At 41.5% G+C, this 20149-nt stretch overlaps 2 protein-coding genes across 2 annotated transcripts; one reads left to right on the top strand and one right to left on the bottom strand.

The window, feature by feature from the left end:
* The first annotated feature begins 5213 nt into the window (after window positions 1-5213).
* On the top strand, window positions 5214-16672 carry LOC131677576 (xylulose kinase). Its single transcript, XM_058957466.1, has 4 exons — window positions 5214-5549; window positions 14691-14812; window positions 14868-15692; window positions 15750-16672. Exons 1-4 carry the CDS (start codon window positions 5499-5501, stop codon window positions 16405-16407), a joined length of 1656 nt encoding a protein of 551 aa, XP_058813449.1. The 5' UTR covers window positions 5214-5498; the 3' UTR covers window positions 16408-16672.
* Window positions 16550-19576, bottom strand: LOC131677546 (splicing factor 3A subunit 1). The gene is made up of 3 exons (XM_058957428.1): window positions 19328-19576; window positions 17105-19254; window positions 16550-16836 (listed from the first exon to the last, which is right to left on the bottom strand). Exons 1-3 carry the CDS (start codon window positions 19440-19442, stop codon window positions 16735-16737), a joined length of 2367 nt encoding a protein of 788 aa, XP_058813411.1. The 5' UTR covers window positions 19443-19576; the 3' UTR covers window positions 16550-16734.
* Window positions 19577-20149: the final 573 nt, after the last annotated feature.

Here is a 20149-nt window from a genome sequence, read left to right as displayed (position 1 = left end):
CTTTTCAAGATTATAAATACCTTCGGAAAGTCATCCTATTCGTTCGAGTAGGATTTGCCATATTTTTTTTCTTTTGGGTAGTTCCGTTTTATATGACAATCTGTTCACTATTTTTTCATTTGTATATGCACCAACAGATCACTTTGAATCAAAGATGATAGATTAGCTACATTGAGGAAGTCATTCTCATTTCGGTTCAAACATTTGCAAAATTATAACAGTAGCTCATACTATTATACTCACCACTAGCGTGGACATGAACCATGCATAATGCAAATAAAAAATCAATATTAATTCTTCAAAAGGGCTAAAAAGATTTTTGGTAACCAACTTATTTTGCTCATTATTCCGCTTCCGAGTTGAGTTTCATGAAAAATACACATGAATCAACATATTTACTCTTGGTAGAATCAATTTTGAAATTATAACAAATTAAGAGAAATCCGCAAAACAAGTTTGTTTTCAAATCTTATTTGCCCTATTCGAAAGTTGATATGGAAATGAAGGTTTAACCTTCCAGCAGTCGCGCTAGTGCACGCTGCTTTGAAAATCTAACGAAATCGTCTTAGGGCACCAGCGGGTGCTCGTCCAGTGAGCCATTTGCGCGACTTACGGAGGGTTAACCATTCATAGTCCCACATACGGTTTATTCAATCAAGACTTTTCTTTGCCGCAGTAAACCTGTGACATTACTATTAGAGCAGATTGTGTTTTCATAAATAATATAAAAATCAATTTAGAACGACGAGCTTTCTAATTTTATTTGAAGGGAAGCTGTTGTAAAAAACTACGGCATGACAAAATTTTGTTTTGGGTTATTTCATAAAAATGGGGGATCAGACAATTTTCTACTACTACAGTTTGTCTTCACATCTCGCCCTGAGCAGAAGCAAAAAATCGTCCCGCGCAAGTGAAACAGTCAGTTCTACCTAAAAATCAATCGGTGCCTATCACACAAGCAGTCCATATAACAATAGCCTATACCTACTGTGCGATTTAGCGATGAGTGACGGTGCCCAGCAAAAAGCAACCCAGTTGCGGTTGAACTGTGTTGCTGTTGATTTTTCGAAATGCCCCGTAAGACCAGCCATTCGGGAAGTGGAACAGTTATTAAAAGTGCAGATGAAACTCAATCTGGCTGAAGTGAAAACCACAGAGAACAGACATCCATGATCGAACAAAAATATTTAAAAAACGTGTGTAAACATTTGAATTAATATACGAAAAACACTAGCGCCGCCACACCAACCTATCCCAACTAACCGTCAAATCGATTCCGGAACCGGTTCGAAATCCTGGATGGATTCAGCATGGAATCTAGCTCAAAGAAAACAACCGATTCCGACTCTATCGGTTGACGCATTTGAGCTGCAATTCATGCTGGAAGTCCGAATCGGTTTCGGACTAGTTTGACTGGGTAGAGGAATAACCGCTGTCAATTCTGTCGAGCTCAGCCACAAAAAACCATGACGACAGTAGCGCACCTGGTTTAGATATCCAAACTACCTTCGAAACCGTTAGAGATTTTACACAAGTTGAATGCTGAAGATGGACGTCTGTTCTCTGTGTGAAAACCCTACAAATGCATCATATCAAACATTGCGTGCTGATTTCGTTCAACAACATTAAACAAGCTGAGTCATTCGCCTCGCGAAACAAAATGCAGCACACCGCCGAATGCGGCAATATTAAATATAGCATTCCCGTATACATCGAGAACGGCGCTGTAGAAGTTCGTGTCCATGATTTGGCTACGCGTACCCCTGACGGCGCGATTAAAAAATGCTTGCAAAAATACGGAGAAGTTGACTCCGTTACACATGAGACTTGGAGGAATTTTTTCCCGGGCATCCCTAACGGTGTTCGTGTGGTGAGAATGCGTGTGACCAAGCCAATTCCCTCATACATAACCGTCACAGCGTTAGGAAGTGACGATGTTCTCATTCATCAAACATCACTAGTCACGTACCCAGGGCAAATTCCTACGTGCCAGTTCTGCACGAAGAAGCTGCACCTCGGAAAACCTTGCGTAGAAACTGTTAAGGAAAACTCAAATCCAACTGAAATCAGCACACAACCATCTTACGCTAAACCACTAACAGCTGCAAAACCAACATCTATGGATCAAGCACAAATAACCAGCAACAACAACAACGAAACGAATGCCGATAACGAACATACTAAAACGACCCTTAAGAGTAAAACACAAACTGGAACATCCGACTGCGAGCAGCAGGAAAGTAGTACGGATGAGGATATGGACGTGAACGATAACGCGAAAGACAAACGAAATGAACCTCAACTTGCAGTGGACAACACTGGCAATATTTCGCCCCCTAGAAAAAGGATCTCAACACGCAGCAGAAAGCTGCGCCTGAACGAGACCAAAAATTTAACGTAGCTGTTTTTTTTATTTATTGTAAAAAAACAAACAATCGGCCTCGTCGAGCTACCGCATTTGGGCCTAAATAAATTAATTAATTATAAAAAAAAAAAAATTCTACTAGGACTTAATGAAAATCGCTCAAACTTCAACCAAAGAATGTCATACACTTCTTTAGTCTTTTATAAAAAATTTCATGAAGATATCTCATGTCTGAACGACTTATGATCGTTCATATTTACGTTTTAAAGATTCAACACAATAACACAAATTTCCATTTTTGCATCAACTTTGCACTCCCTCGTAGAAAAGTCTGTTCAACGATCGTTTTACGCTTATCCCCTTCGACGTTTGGTTAGAGATAGAGCTAGTTTTTCGCAGTGCCTTGGCGTCTTACACGGAACGCAAAATATAATCTGAATTTCTAATTTAATGAAAAAAATGCATTCAAATTCGCTAATTTTTTAAAATGCACCACAAGTGATCTGCCACTAGAAGTAAGATATAGATTCTTGAATTGGTTCGTCATTTTAACCACAAGCTTTAAAATCCAAAATAAGTTGAATTTTACCAAGTTAGTTTTTGATGATAGTTGCCATCAATGTTTTCAATTTTCACACATGTATGCATACTCACATACTATGCTGTTATATAAGCACTTTGACTATTTCAAAATCTTGATAAAATTGAAGATAAGCACTCAAACCAATGACGATACATTTTTTTTCAAAATGAACTTTGTTTCGTCTGACATCTTTGACACTGTCTAAATCGGAGGGAAGTGTCAAAAATTATGTAATTTCATGGTATAAAGGAATGTCTTTTTCAAGCTTATCCCAAAGCCTTACGTAAACTTAAAGTGTCAATACATTTCTGAAATGGGTGGAAATTCCGTCATTACCTGCCTTAGACAATCATTAAATGTGACATTACTGCTCCGTGTAATGGTATCTAATAAAACAGCCATTGACAGCTTCACTCCAACAATAGTAGTTTTGGAACAAATCTATGAATATATGGCAAATCACAGACAAATACATATTTTCTTAAGTAAACGTAAAGTCACTTCCTATAAGGGTCCTAAACGATTCGTTACCCTAGGCTTCATTGAAAAACATGTTCCATAAAAAACATGCTTTTTATCATATATGTTTAGGACCATGAAACTTGACTCTCGTTTTTCTCCATTCGAGGTGGATACAAGATAGGACCTTTTTAATAAGTACGAATAATAACTAACTAGCTTTTTGAGTATCGGGATTTAACGAATATAATAAGTTCTCGTCAAAAACAGAATTTTCTTGTGGGTAATTTAGTTTATGGGAGAACAACGCCCACAGTCATCGATCGGGCAGTGCACACAATGCAATGAAATGCTCGCTCGTCAATCGGACAGTAAACCAGCTAATTACTACTTTCTCAGTATCGCTGAGAACTGAAAAGTTTTCCATGTGTGTAAGAAATAAAACTGTCATTTTGAAATGCTATCAGCAAGTAGCAACTTGCCACTAACTGGCGCAACGATTGGCCAGCAACAACTATAGCATCCAGCAGAAAGTCGGATAAGTAGTTAGATGCTAATTAAAGTTATATTATGCGAAAAATCTGCTTAAATAAATACAAGAATCAGGTTTTGTTCGTTCTGGAAGTTGAAATACGCAAAGTTTTCAGTTCAAAATTTGATTTATTTATGTGAGGCTCATTACGCGAATGAATGAGCATTCTTGTTATTGACTGTTAGATTACGCTGTATAGTAGAGATGGATGAGTGAATCGCGAATCGATCGAAAGAATCGACTCTTCGAAAAGAGTGAATGAACCGCGATTCTTTTTTAAAGAACTGCGATTCACTGAACTAAACTCAACGAGAACCAAATAGAACCGAATGAGTTATGAATGATTATGAATCACTCCAAAATAAACGAACACGATGAACACATGAGCTGTCGTACACGGAATAAAATATCAACTCATAACTAATTTAAATTTAATAATAGTTGTAATTTCAAGGGAGAAATCAATTTTGAAAATGGCAGAATTTTTTGTGAAAAATAGCAATTTTTATTTCAAATGAGTACAAAACTGTCTAAATTGAAGAATTATCTCGAAAATTCGACTACGGTATGTATCTTATACAAAGAATGTGTATGCAAAATTTGAAATAAATCGGTTAAGTAGTTTTTGAATGACAGTGATACCGCAAATCGTGTTTTTCCAGAGACATTCTACAAAAAGTTGAAACGATACAATATAATGTACCAAAGTTTTGATCCATTCGCTCCACCCAAATTTCTGAAAAAATCGCAAAAAGTGTTTGTTTCACGCTGAAAAACGCACCCCCGTACCCGTCTCTCCTCAACGCCTAATAATGTTTTTTTCTCTTTTTTCTCAAACGTTTTTCAAAGTATTGAAATGAATCACTGATTCGATCAAAAGAGTCGATTCAGTTTAGTGAGTGAATCGGGCACGATTCGCTCTCCAAACTGAATCGGTTTGCCAATCTCTACTGTATAGTATTCCCTTCCATATCCAAACCTTTATTCGTGAACAAAAAATATAAATTATATTTAACACAGAAAAAAATTCTATGCAAAATGCGCGTGGACTGAACTGTCCATAATCGCAAGTCAGTCTCATCCACATGGGACTGACTTGCGATTATAGATAGTGAACCATATAACACGCTTGAACGATGTTTTTAATGAAATGTAAATTTCCAACCAACGTTGCAACGGAAGCGAACAGGTTAGACTTTCCAGCTCGCAACGTGCACACTATCACAATCACACTGCCTAGCGGCGATAGACATGAGAGCAGAAGGCAACAAAACGTCAGTTTAGTTGCTTCATTCGGTCCGTAAAGATTGAATCCGTGGTTGGTTACAAGAAGTCCTGGTCTGGGAATCGAGTGTGTTGTAGTTGAATCCGTTATTTATACATGTTTCATTCAGTGATCGGGATTGATGGTCATCACTAAAACATAAGGAGTTGTTAACCTTCAACTGTCTTCCTTATACTGGTGCATTAATTGCAAATCAACATTCCGAGAATAACAAATCTGTGATTTACGCATATCCAAACTTTCCAGCATAAGCTGAGAGCGAGACCATATCGCCATGCAGTTCGAAAATGAAACATACCTCGGATTGGACCTCAGTACCCAAAAGGTAATATGGAACCGTCCTAGAAAGGTCATAGATAACCTTCACCTACAACATAAAACAATCATCACCGCAGGCAGTTGACGTGGTCAATTCGCCGGTTTGACTTTAATTTAACTTTTGCCTTATCACCATCACACCACGGGCTGTTAAGTAATTTGATTTGTTTGTAAACTGTTAGAGGTTCTATCTTATCGCGTGTCCAGTCGCACACCAGACTGTGTCGGCTAATAGAAAAAATGAAGCTTCAAGTAAAAGTATCTTCTATGAAGATTTATTCAAGACCTCTGATTAAAACTATCAAGAAAAAAAACTAGCGGGTCATCAAAGGTATGCTGTTTCGTGGCATAGCAAGTGTATCTACGTTGATAGCGTTGCCTGATGCGGGTGAAACAGCAAAATTAAACTCGACTAAATGAATAAAATTGAGACAATGGCTCATCACTTTCTAATAACGAATCGACTTATTTTTTAAATTGCCTGCACAAAATGTGTTTGCTGGATTATTTGTGTATGAAAATAGACAAGAGTATGTTTAAAGTTTTAAACATATCGTCCCACGATTTTGTGTCATTAGTTACGTCCTTTAAGAAAGCTCATAACGATACGGTATATTATTTTGTGTTTATGTACACAACACAAACACTTTATCACACAGACTTGCGATTTTGTTTTATGCAGCCAAACGAACTGTCAAAAAGTGCAGTTAAACGAACCAAACGAACACGATGATTCATTGAAGAGAAGTAGGAATATAGGGGGAAGTCCCAACAAAGCTTATGCTATCAGCTGGGATATCAGTTTTTGAGTCTTTGTTGTTATTCTGGCTGGCTGTTATAGCGTTTTCGTTTTTACCTCATGCTACAGCGGTGTAGTGAAGAAAGGTGAACTGATTACATGCAAGTTTGAATGAGTGTACTGCCGGCTATACCGATGCAGTGTAATGCAAACAACGAAAATGCCATTAGTATAGCTGGGTCTATTGCGCTTTTCACACCAAATTGGACACACGTGCGCACCTTCCTTTAAAGTGTGATAAAAGTGCACGTTCACACCTTATCGCTTGGGAATCGTCATAAGTGCACTTCAAGATGCTTCGATGTAAACGTGCATTTTTATCACGCTGAAGAAGAGTGCACACTTGTATGATAGTCTAATATGATGTGAAATGTGCAGTACCTTCGCATGTATGTGTAGTAAATGTCTATGGTACATTACATATAAAAAATTGTTATTGTTATATTATTGCGTCGCAATAAACGTTCAGAATGATGGTGTTGTTGTTATTAAATTGGTCTTTGCAGATAAATTTACCAGTTGGATCAATAAATTGTATAAGTCATACGATTTATTCATTGGCGGTCTCATCGACGAGTACTAGTGTACTGCCGTGAATGTAATAAACCCATTCAAGTATGATTTGTGAAAACAGCGTATCTAACAAAAGTAAACAAACTGAGATCACTACCCCACATTCTAAACCTCTGAATGCACATACTGACAAACTTTGGTTTCAATATTCGGTACTGCTATTGAAATTTTTTTTTTAATAACGAACAAGCCACTGGCACATGTGACACACCAACAGTGCATAAATAACAGTCATTATTTTGATTCGTTGGTTTTGGTACTGCTATAACACTTATGTCCAGTAGCGACTGGCTGAAATGGCACGTCCCCCATGTTGATTGGAGATTTGAACCTTATGTTATTTTAATTTACTAAATCATTAAATTATACGACTTTTACTAAAATGTGCAATATCGGTAATATTTCTATTAGCGGAACAAGAGTGCGCCGTTCCTTAATCCTGAATAATATGTAATATAATAGATAAAAAGAGTACGTTAGTCGAAGCACCACTGACACACTTTCAATACAGTACACTTAATATTTGTACGGACATCAAGCAGACTCGCCAAAATATCCTGACTCCTGCGGTAGAATACAAAGGGTTAAGTCGTTGGGAAACTCCAAATTTGCTCATATGACCCTATTCTACGCCTTTCTCAACTTTCTTCCTTTAACTTCTTGCTCTTTCTTGAGTACTATACTGCCCATAAAAGCATAAGAGTTCCATATGGATTTTTGTCGAAAATGAGTTATCTGTTGGATTGTATTCTGTATCACCACTGAATCACAATGCACAAATAAGATTACCAGGTTTGTTTAGAAAATATCGAAAAAAAATACCAAACCATGTTTGTCCCATCCATAAGGTTCAACGAAAGTGTAAATATTGAACAGCGTTTTCTCGGCTTGCTGTTTTTTAATACGGGACTCTTATGATTTTATGGGCAGTATGGCTCTTGGCTGTTAAAAATATACTTCACACCTTCCAGTCTCTTGCTAATTAAATGTCGTTACAACAGATTGAAATAAATATTACTTCTCTCCAGCTTATAGGTGGGTGCCCATTGCACTGCCCAAGCATAAGACTGGATCTCAAGATGTTTAATTAGAGACGGTGTGAAAATCTAACCGGCCAATTTCGGTGAAGTTCTGTTAGGACGGGGACCACCACAATCCTGACCTGTCGTTTTCTCGTCTTTCACAACCGACCCAGGACAGTGGGTGTTCATTAGAATATCCAATGTTTCACTATTGCCAATTGTCAGAAAACCATCGCCTTTTTTCACTTGCCCTAGACCATTTGTGTGATCCTTTGATAAGGCTTTTTAAAGGCGAACTGGCCCTGGAAAGTTTCCGATGTTTTCACAAAATTTGCATATTGATAGTTTTTTAGCCTTTCTCAACTGTGTTGTATATGGTAAGAGCGGTCCTGTAGTTTGACCAGTTACCAGTAATCTTCGCTTTATTAAACAGGCGCCCAGCTCCCTTCCAACAACACAATTGCTAGACTTTCGTTCCACCAAGGAACATCACGACATACAGACCTCGAATCGTTACGAGAGGGCAACTGTGATTATAGGCGATAGATCCTCTTTTTGTAGGTCATTTACAGCATAACACCTATCTACTGGAGGTTAAATCGTACTTCCCGTTCTTTTCGATTGTTCCAGGTGTGAGCGGAATACACACCAATTAACTTTCCTTATTTCCCTGTGATTTTGCACTGTGAGTTTATTGACTTCTATGGTGCTGCGTAACGTAAGGTTCAGCACTTCGCTTTTAACTGCGTTCATACATTTGTAGGTACAACTCCCTTGTTACATACATTGACATCATTTGACGAAAGGTATTCTAGTAGGTACTCACCTCTGGTATTTATATCCATGCTACCCCATATAGCGTGATGTACATTGGCATCGCAACCAATGATGAAGGGCTTGTTTATGCTTCTGCAGTGCTTTATGAGGGAAACGAATTAAGAAGGTGGTGCTGCGTCCGCATCGCCAGGGAAGTAGGCAGATGCGATCACAATCTCCTTCTTTCCTCTAGCCGTCGGTGCCCCCACTGTTATTGCAACGACGTCTCGTTGAATGAATCCTGTAATTGGAGAAAATGTTATTGCTCTGCACATCAAAAATACAGTTCTTGGAGTTGACTGGTCTTTACAATATACTAACTTTTGACTTGAGGAATTTAAACCAAAGATTTTGTGTTTATGTATTTGCGCACGGCTCTTATAAAAGAGCGATGTCTAGACACGCTTTGGTGAACATCCGGGCGAGGACGCTTGTGGCACCTTTTGCATGGTGAAGGACCACTTGAATGCAGCGAATGCTGCTCATTTTTCGGTGTTTCTTTGCCGTCGATTTTTGGGAAGTATGCTGCGTCCCCTTTATTGTGCGACGGCTAGTCGTAGGTTTGTGCTGTTCACGTTCCAGTGGCCTTTTTGGGTCCAGTTTTTGCTTCGGCTCTTCGGCCGTTTGCACACCTGCGCCTCAGGGGTTTTTCGATCCTCTCCTTGCGTATCAGTTCTTGATCCCCAGACGATAGGATGATTTTGTGTATAGGTCGTGAGACGGGTTACCACCGATGCACTCGTTACCGTTGCTGCAGGCTTGCTATCAACAGAAGTCCATCGTGAGGTGTTCCGTGTTGGGTCACCTACAGGAGCTTTTTCAATCCATGCTTGCCTAAAACCTCCACGTTCGACGAAGACCGGGACACCCATCAACTTGCGCATAATAGCCTTTCCGAATACGTAGTTCAGCTGGTTGTGTTGGGATGTTATCAGTTTCATTGAAGCCTCGTCTACCCTCAACAGGAGCTGTACCGTTTTGAGGACCGTGCTGCTCTTCACGACCCTGTAGTGTTCTGTGCAGAAATTGTCGTTCTGATTCTGCACCAGGCGGAGTTGATTCTGTACCAGACGGAGGATGCTCCCAATGGACCTGTCGTTGCTGTCGGCAAAATACTCGATGTAAAGCACTTGTTTTGGAATCTACGACGCTGCTACGGCCAATGAAGAGGCTTCCCACGGCTTGATCGCAGCTGTGGCATCCTGCAATTACTTTGCTGTATCTTTATCTAGACAGGCGATTTCGAGATACTTTTGTTTGCAGGTGCATTTTCTAAGCTTGGGTCTCGTATTGCTGGAGCTCTGCTCCATGACGCTATCGATCAAAACCAGCGCCACTGCCGAGTTAAACTTGTGTTTTTTCATAGTCCGATTTTTAACCGTTTTTTAAATTGTTTTCGTGCCGTATGTTCTTAAATATTTTGTTAAAACTCTACCAATTTGTTGGCCGTGTCTGAATAAAGTGTAGTAATCATAAATTGTTTGGAAACCAGACTGCCATTCATTGGTGTTGTGTTACCGTGATTGTGATCTTTTCTTCGTTCTGTTACCTGCGTGCTACCGTATATACAAACTTTCGAGTAAATTTCCCGTTTCCGCTGCTCTATTGAAGTTTTATCGCGTGTTGCCTACGTGAAGGCGATTTGATTTTATTGGCGAACATGGAAAAAATTGTACAAAGTGTAGCCTGACAATCACCAGTATAGATTTTTTGGTTTATCGTGGCTATTGTGGATGCACTTTCCATAGGGCTTGTTCGGGCGTTTCGCGTGCTCTTTTGGGCTATTTCACTACGCACACCAACAACTTGTTCTGGATGTGCGATAAGTGTGCTGAGCTGTTTGAGAGCTCGCATCTTCGTTCCATAACGAAAGATGCTGATGACATCACTCACGGATGCAATTAACAGTTTACAGACGGAACTAAAACAAATGCTCGAATCGACTTCACCCGTGCCAACACCGACAACCAAGCGTTGACCTCGAATCTCTTCGAGCTACGAAACGGCCTCGTGGACCCGATATGGCCCAAAAAGCAGCTGTATGCCAATCCGGTTCGAAACAAATAGTGGAGAATGTCGTATCCGTTGCAACCTGTGAGAAGCCGGCGAACAAATCTTGGCTCTCCTTGTCCCGTATACGACCAAATGTGATCAACGAAGAGATTTCTGCAATTCTAGGTGCGAACCTTGGAATGACGCAGGACCCTAAAGTTGTTAAATTGGTGACTAAAGGAGCCGATGTCAGTAATATGACCTTCGTCTCCTTCAAAGTCGGTTTAAGCCCTACATTGAAAACGATCGCACTTGATCCATCTTCATGGCCGGAAGGAATTATGTTTCGCCAATTTGAGGAATATACCGTCCAAAAATTTCGGAAGCGTCTTGCGGTGAACTTGATCCCAACGCCTTTAACACCTTTGGCAATACCAACGCAGCATTGGCCGAGTGCGTGGACTCTTTTGTGGATGGAATGCAGATGCAGACACCCAGCAAAAACGATGCAGCCGACGCCGACATCACTCTTTCGCACTACAGTCAACTCAGTGAACATGAAGAATTCGTTTCTGTGCTATCAGTTAAATACTTAAAATGTATATGTTCATCCGAAGTTGGACAATCAGATGCTGCCTCCGTTCAAAATAAACCCCTTTGCAGGCGTATATTACTGCTCGAGTAGCTTTTCGCCCGCCTATCATAGCACATTCGGCTCCACAACGACTACGGAAGGACTAAGACCTCTATGCTATGCTGGTATGAATAATCGCACCCTGGGACGCACTGCAGCTAGCACTATGGAAGCCCTTGATCCCTCTGCCACAGTCGAGCCATTGAAGCCAGCGTTGGCCAGTCGTACCGGTCCTGTGTGCAGGAGTGGTGAAGGGGTCTTCCAAATTAATACCAACGGCAAGTACAATCCTGATTTTGTTTATGCAAGCACTGATCAGCTCCTTGCTTCCAGTCGACCGCGGCATTCAAATCTTCAATACATTACAAGAATGCCGGCGGTATGAATACAAGCGTCGACGATTATTTGGTAGCAAGTTCGGATGAATGCTTCGATATAATCACCCTCACAGAGACGTGGCTTAGCGATAGCACTCTGTCAGTGCGATAAATATGAACGTTAGCCCTTGTGCCCTCCGCAATAATATATTTCTCCGATTATCTCTGTGGAGTGAACGGTGCCATCATTGGTTCGTAGTGAACTTTCGACAGAGTGTCATCCGAGTTCGACCTTCACATTCCACGTAGAAGATTACAATCTGACTTTTTAAATAGATTAAGAAATCATTAGGACCACACTGTGTCTGTTGATCTTGATATTAATTATAAATACTTACCAATTATATTCGGCGCGCATCGAGTAGCATTCAGATCAAGGAGTTTTTATTCTCAGGTGATACGATCCTCAAATGCCATGTTGGTTTTAGAAACGACAGGAAACAACATTGTTTACTAGTTCTCTCCATATGTTTGCTTGGATTTCAGTGGGTAAACAAAATTGTTCGCTGTCATTTTTCTTCCCCGCAGTCTGCTGCACGCTTACCTCACTTCTCACCTAGTTACTGCCAAAGATGAATCACCTTAGAACTCTAAGCACCTTGATTCAGATATTCCTGTCTGAGGGTATTCGCAGGGTACCCAACCGGAATGATCGCCATCGAGTACGACTTGGCCATTTTGGTGACGGTTGGGCGCTGCACAGAGGAGTAACTAGAACAAATCCTTGGCCAATAACCAAAATATTTGTTTTCGATTTTTTTGTTTCGTTATATTTTTTTTACATACCTAAGAACCTACTGTATAACGTGACAAAATTAGGAGTATATCAAAAATTGTTAAAGAATTTTTGCACGGATGCCCAATGGTGATATTTTAAGGGATATTTTAATCACTTTCATTATACATTCAGCAAAATAGCTTTCTAGTGATGATGACTGTATTAAATAAGACAATATTATTACAAACTCAGTTCAACACAACCGTTTGTTTAAATTCAGCTTAAAACTAACTGAAAATAGTAGACTTGCTGTGTATTGCATCAACTTTAAAAAATACCTTTTTTGAACATTTCATTCCAAATTTGAATGATGAAAAAGTTACATTATACGGCGAGATCCGGCAAAGTGGCTGAAACAGTATTACAAAGCAAGATTTCAGCTTTACAAAAAATATTCTAACTCTTCCGATCTTGTCCGATCCACCAATCCCAAGCGATTTGCAATTATTTAAATTTTTACGAATTTGAGGTACACCGAAATGCTGTAGAGCCAAATACTATGTTTGCCAAAATGTATCTCTATGAAAATATGCACAGACGTCCCTTTTCTTCTCCCTTTCCCACTGATCAACTGTTCATGCAACTGGAAAAACAAATGCATTCACAAAGATCACCTAGAAATTACTAGTATTCGAAAAGATATAAAAAATTGGCCTCTGCACTGGTAGGTGGGTAGATGCCAAATTGTTCCAAAAACTAGTAATTGTCTATTTTTAGTTCATATTAAGGCATAATAACAACAATTGCTAATTTTGGCCAGGATTCGACCCCAATTACTCCTCTGTGCGCTGCTCAGTTTTTAGTGTCTGTATAGGATCCTGCCCCTTGATCTTTTTCGATTGCGTATCCATCGAACACAGTCGCTTGGATGGTGCTTTTCTTTTTCTTATTAGGATTTTCGCCAGTGAGTTTGTGGCCTATTTTCTGCAGACACCCATAGCGTTTCTTCGACACTCTGCTTAAGTGACGAGTTCTTTGTGTTCCTCTTGTTTTATTTTCGAAGCCTTTCGACCCACCGGTAGCTCCAACAAGCCGCTATTCAACACCTCTCCAAGTATGCCTTCCGCGCGATCCTTCTTTTTCACCTCCATTGCCGCAATCTCCTCCAAATTCATGTTTACAGTGTTCTTAGCGTTTTCCGTTTTGTTTCCAGCTAGTTAGAGAAAGAAAGTAAGCCCTGTCAGAGCCCCGCTTGACATTGTAAATGAAAAAAACTGGGGTAAATTGGTATTTGTCATCACCCCGGATCCCAGTCTTAGTTTTACGTAGGGTTGGTGTTCAAAGTGTTCCATTCATTCCATTCATCCTCGACACGGGTTGCGCCACACTTTGAATTGGGGCATAAATTTTACGGTATTGGTTTTGAGGCCCGCCCGTTGGCACCCTCTCATTCCACTGTTATAGCAGAAGGCTGATAGCACCCAACCGACGCCGGTCTAACGACCAAATGTCATCGATAAACTCACTTGGAGGCATGAGATAGGAAACTTTTGATCTCCCCATGTTACGGAACAACTGTTGTTAGTCGCCTCTTACGACATGGGCAACAGAAACTTAGTCGATCAATTCTTTGCTGAAATACTGCGAATGATTTCAGCAACCACCGGGTACCACACGGCTGATGGGGTAAACAGTTAGTCCTTACACGCGAATACTGTACTGTTTCACATTCATTATAAGAATGCCCAGCGCCCTCCCGTACAGTTCCTGAACTGTGTGAGCTGGTATTATAAAATATGTTTTACTGCTACTTACATATTTCATTTCAGTGGTTGTAAATTAAACTGGATACCTGCGCTATTACAGATTACCGCTGCTCATCTCTTCTGGCATTTCGACACCGTCAGTCGATCGTCTCATAGAATCAAAATCTCTGTTATCGAATCCGCATTTCCATCGTAGCACCGCTGGCGCGAATGCCAACTATTTGAAGCGTAAGTTTGGCCGTACCAAGCCATTACGCGGGTGGCCGCCGAATAGGGGTTGAGAACAGTTCAAAGCAACATCTGATGTAGCTCCAAATGTATGTGATCCAAGACTGACTTGGATAGTCCATCAAGCCTTTCTCCGCGTTTACCTAATTTTAACCCGCAACGACGATTCCCACATACATTACTAAATCAAACAACTAAAATCTGTATCGTTTACTCATTCCAGCTCAAAGCCGTATTACTCAACACAAAGCTGGAGAATGTAGCCCACGCTGAGGTAAAATTTGACTCTGATTTACCGGAGTTTCGAACCAGCGGGGGAGTGAACGTCGGAGCTGCGAAAAATGAGTATGCGTTGTTGAACCTATGTAGTCATGTCCTACTGATACCGTCTCGTTTTTAGATTCTACGTTCAACCGGTGATGTGGGTGAAAGCTTTGGATATGGTGCTGGATCGGTTGGTGGTTCAAGGTGGGGACTTGAGTACAGTTATGGCCGTCAGTGGTTCTGCTCAACAGCACGGATCACTGTACTGGTCCCGTAGCGGAGTAAATACACTACAAAATCTGGACGCCGACAAGTTCTTACATACGCAAATCGACGACTCGGCATTTACACTACATCGTACACCTATCTGGATGGACGGAACTACTGGAAAGCAATGTGAAGAGATGGAGAAACAGGTGGGAGGTCGGGACAAAATGGTGGAGATTACCGGTTCGAAATGCTACGAACGGTTCACTGGTCCGCAAATTCGAAAAGTGTACGAGCAGCGGCCTGATTGTTATCGAAATACGGAAAGAATCTCGTTGGTAAGCAGTTTTCTTGCGTCGATATTTTTAGGGGATGTTGCTCCGATCGATTACTCCGATGGATCCGGAATGAATTTACTTGATATTAGGAAACGGGCTTGGTCAGATGTTTGTCTGACGGCGTGTGCTCCAAATTTACATGCCAAACTAGGAACTCCGGTTCCTACGTCGACGGTTATAGGTTCGATTGGTCAATTTTTTGTGCAGCGGTACAATTTTAACGCTACCTGTAAGGTGATAGCATTTACTGGAGACAATCTATCTGCCCTCGCTGGGATGGCCATCGGAGAAGACTGGTTAGCGTTATCTCTAGGGACCAGTGATACAATTATGATGAAAATTAGCGAACCTCCGAATCTTCAGGAAGGGCACGTAATGGTGCATCCAACGGAAAACGGTTACATGGGACTACTATGGTAATTATGAAATGTTCAAAATTTATCTTTTCATTTGGGAACCATTTTTTCGAACAGCTTTCGCAACGGTTCCCTTGTGCGGGATATCTTCAAACGAGCCGAAGCTAATGACAACTGGGAGAACTTTAGCGAACTTTTAGATTCTACACCTCGGGGTAACTTCGGAAACATGGCTCTACACTTCATATCCAAGGAGATCATCCCACCAGTGAAAGGATCAATGCGTTGGAACAAATCCTCCAACTTAAGCAACTCAGAACTGGCACGGGGAGTACTCAAGTATAGTTCCCCGCAAACGGAAATCCGAGCTTTGGTTGAAGGTCAAATGCTAACCAGGAAAGCCTACGCCACCGAAATGGGCTTCAGCTTTGGAGAGAACACTCGAATTCTAGCCACCGGAGGAGCTTCTGCCAATAAATCGATTCTGCAGGTCGTTTCAGATGTCTTTAACGCCCCCGTCTATATCCAACAGACAACGGAAGCCGCTCTGCTAGGTGCTGCATATAGAGCCAAATTTGTCTTGGAGATGTTCCGCGCAAAGGAGCACGGTGACCCAAAGTCCCTAGAGTCTTACTACGAATATATAAGCGAACTGCTACCCGAGCACAATGTGACTCGAGTTTGTGATCCAGCTCAGGACAGTAGCGACATCTACGATGCAATGCTTGAACGACATGAACAAATGGTGCAATATATGATGGCCCATCAAGATTGAAAATTTACATTCGGGAGATGAAGGTTTAACGAAGCATGGCAAAACAAAACATTCCAGCTCAAAGTCGAGCGCTTGCGACAAACATTCCGACTCAGTCATATTACGGGCTTTCTTAATATTTTCTTACGGCGACTACTCAACGTACTAGCGGAGCTGCATACACTCATAATGTTGATTTTATTATTTGTTAGATGCATAGTTTTTAAGGACATTGGAAAAAAAATAAAAGATCAATTTGCCGCTAAGGTAGCAGCATTCGGTATAATTAGATTGTTCAATATAATTTTATGAGAAGAATTACCTTGTTTTAGGTGTGACTATCCAGTTTTACTTCTTGCGACCACCACGTTCCTTGAGTTGTAGATGAACGGTTGCTCCGCTAAGCAGATTGTAGTAAGCAATAGTGTTGCTATCCTTGAAGAACATCCCCTTAGAAAAAAGAAATGAAATTACAGTTTTCATCTAAGATACGGTGGAATTCTAATTTCGTTAAATTTCAATTGAGAGAGAGCCTCAAAAATTGGTCAAACTTGGAGTAGTAAACGTTCATGAACATTTCCAAGGCATTATTAGAGTTCTGCCGATTGGTTTCCATCAAAGTTGAACCAATTTTTTACGATCAAGTGCGGAAAATTTTCGAGATTTTTCAATCAAACAAAACGAAACAATGTGATCTTTCCAACTTAAATTGTCTTACCTCGTAGAATATCTTCTGTTTGGCAGGAGGCATTCCAGTTTCCGTTTGCAGTTTCCCTTTCATTGTGCTGACAGTTTCGGTGAGCTGAAGCTGCATCGAAATAGTCTGTCCGGACAACTTCCATTCGCTCTTCTCGGACAAATTAGGACACTGCACTTGAATCGTCACTGGTCCTTTGTGACGCTGCATGAATACATTCTCCTCAATCAGATGATCTTCGGTGCGAGACTTTTTGTTCGGTGGTTCATCCAAATCAACCATTGGACCTCCACCGGCAGACGAAGGTTCGGGAATGTTAGGAACCGGTGCCATGGTTGGAACACCGTGCGGAGGCATCGGCGGAACACCGAAACCGACGGAGAACGGCGGTGGCATCATTGGTGGCGGTCCCATAGCCATACCCATGGGCATCATCATCGGTGGTGGGGGTTGAATCTGGTGTTGGTGGTGTTGTGGATGTTGAGGTACTTGAATCGGTTTTGGTGGTTGTTGATGCAGTTGCGATGCGGTCGTATGTGGAGGCGGCTGAGGAACCGGTACTGGAGGCTTCGGTGGTGCTAGCGCGACCGTTCCGGGAATCGGTTTCGGTCCGATTTTTTCTTTCTCTTCGTCCGTTATCAAACCCTTGCTCTTGTGAATCTGGTGAATCTGAGCCTCCAGGGTTATATTAGCTCTAGCCGCCCGAGTAGCTGCTTCCACGCTGGATGTGTGTCCATCCCAAGTAACTCGATCGTCCTTTTTGGTTTCCTCCTCACCGAGCTTCTTTCCAATGGCTGCTTCCTCATCGCCAACACCGAAAATATCGGTACGTCGTTCAGCTAATTTTTTCAAACTTGCCTCAATCGCAGCACCAGGAGCATAAACGTTCTCTTGAGCAACTTTTTCGATGTGTTTGTCCCGTTGTTCGACCCAACGTGGATCTAGTAGGCCAATACGCATATGTTCAGCAACTTTTGAGGCTGGAATTTTCTCGCCGGTAATGGGCGAAATAAGATAATCATCACCGACAACGCTCGGAGGTTTTTGTGTTTTCTGGGACTGTTTAGGATCATATTTTTTAACAATAACCTTATCGTGTGTGGGCGGAGCAATCGGTGGTGGCTGTGGTGCAGCTGGAATCGGTTTATCACGTCCCGGACGCTCTGGTTCGTCTTCCTCGCTCGATGAAGTCGATTCGTCCATATCCTGAATTTGGTTATTATCTTTTCGCAGAGTGGTTCCTTGTCCCAAACGATTCTCCATTTTGGATAACCTAATATTTGTGTTCGTTGGTCTATCGTCATCACTTTCCTCATCGTCGGATTCAATCTGCATCTCTATATCGTGATCGTCCTCTGTCAAACGCTCCTCCATAAGCACACGAGCTCCTACCTCGTCTGGAGTTGTAGGAGGAGGAAAATTTCCACTCTCATACGGCTGATAGTCCACAACTTCAACAACCACGAAATCATGCCAATCGATTTGAGCGTAGGCTACGCGCTCCCGTTCTACCTTCTCTTCCTCTCTGCGTCTTTGCATGTCTTGATGTTTATTCCAGTTGGCCCTGTACTTGACTTGCTCCAGTACAACATTCATACTGCTCCGACCAGGAGCACTCTCGATCTTTAACTTGTTCATCAGGTCCTTGGGCGGAACCAAAATTTTTGTGTACTGTTCCAACAGCTTAGTAAAATATTGAAACAATGAATGCTGTGGTCGCAGAAAATCAAACTGGTAATTTCTTTGCTCTCGGTTCATTAAATTAGTCAAGAACAGCCTACCGTTGCGAGCAACAAACTGAGCCGTTAACTTAACTATATCCAAATCCAATGCCGAAATTGAAGGGGGATCAGCTATAAACTCAAACTCTTGTGGAGGATCTTTGGGCACAAACTGCTCTTCCCGCACCGCTTTTAGAAGCTCCTGTTGCTTCAACTGTGCAGCCGCACTAGCAGCACTTTTTAGCTGTTGAATTCCAGCTGGAACTACAGCGGAGCTGATATCATTTCTTCCTTCTCGGATTTCCCGTACTTTGTGCTGATAATACGCGTGATACGGATCTCCTGGACTCAAGAAGTTGAACTTCGGATTCCCTAACTCATTCTGTCTGATTCGGCTTTCAAACTCAGGTCCGTTTCGGGCAACAAAGCTTGCCGTTTTATCGACGATATCTGTCGGCGGAAACAACCAGAATATTGGATTTGGAATTTGAACACTACATAAAATAAACGTCAACAAACTTACTGCGAACTTCCGGTGGCGGATAGATAATGCCAACAATTGGTCCAGATAGTGTCTGGGCAGGCTTTTCCCCAGCGTCTTCGGGTTCAGCAGAACCCTGTACAATCACGTCGGTCATAACGAGGCGAATGGAAGGTCAAACACCTCTTGGAACTCCAAAATATTATATAAACGGAACGAAAAACCAAGCAACGAAAACCTATTCGTGCGAAATCCGTGGACCGTGGTAGCACTCTGACAGCTTCCCGGCAGGGTTGCCAAAAGCAAATCTATATTGACGTCAACGTCGGCACTCACTTAATAAGTCAAGCCGGATAATGAGCCGGAATTCTAGCTGGTTTTAACTAGTAGCCCAACCGATTCTAATTAGAATCGGTTGTCTCACTGGAGCTGGAATCCCTCTAAGAACGGTTGGTTTCAAAATCGTCCAATGAAGGACGTTCGTTGGACCAATTTGGACAACGTCTAAATAACCATTCAACAAACGTCCATAGCTGGACCCGTGTTGAACGATTTTAAAACAATTTTTTGGACGTCTCAGTGGGATAGTAACTAGAACCAGCCAAAATTCCTGCTCATATCCCCGCAGAACTATAAACGCAAACAAAAAACTACCTAAAATTGAGTTCTTTTGACTCAATCTCGGGGTATCGTGGAGGAAGATAAAACTACCCAGTAAAGCTAAGCCGGAATTGAACTGGAATTCTGGCTGGTTCCAGTTCGCACACGGGCTCCAGTGACACAACCGATTCTAACTAGAATCGGTTGTGTCACTGGAGCCGGAATACGAACTGGAACCAGCCAGAATTCCGGTTCATTTCCGGC

The sequence above is a fragment of the Topomyia yanbarensis genome, chromosome 1 (genome assembly GCF_030247195.1).
Source record: "Topomyia yanbarensis strain Yona2022 chromosome 1, ASM3024719v1, whole genome shotgun sequence".
Classification (NCBI taxonomy): Eukaryota; Metazoa; Arthropoda; class Insecta; order Diptera; family Culicidae; genus Topomyia; species Topomyia yanbarensis.
The sequence above is the reverse complement of the archived record's forward strand: the minus strand, read 5'-3'. Positions and strand labels throughout refer to the sequence as shown.

Excerpts from the sequence above, each read along its gene's own strand:
- LOC131677576 (XM_058957466.1), top strand. The coding sequence starts at position 5,499 with ATGCAGTTCGAAAATGAAACATACCTCGGATTGGACCTCAGTACCCAA. Across the intron at positions 5,550-14,690 it reads TGGACCTCAGTACCCAAAAG|CTCAAAGCCGTATTACTCAA; the intron begins GTAATATGGAAC and ends TACTCATTCCAG. Across the intron at positions 14,813-14,867 it reads GTCGGAGCTGCGAAAAATGA|ATTCTACGTTCAACCGGTGA; the intron begins GTATGCGTTGTT and ends TCTCGTTTTTAG.
- LOC131677546 (XM_058957428.1), bottom strand. The coding sequence starts at position 19,442 with ATGACCGACGTGATTGTACAGGGTTCTGCTGAACCCGAAGACGCTGGG. Across the intron at positions 19,255-19,327 it reads TCCGCCACCGGAAGTTCGCA|ATATCGTCGATAAAACGGCA; the intron begins GTAAGTTTGTTG and ends TTCCGCCGACAG. Across the intron at positions 16,837-17,104 it reads AACAGAAGATATTCTACGAG|GGGATGTTCTTCAAGGATAG; the intron begins GTAAGACAATTT and ends CTTTTTTCTAAG.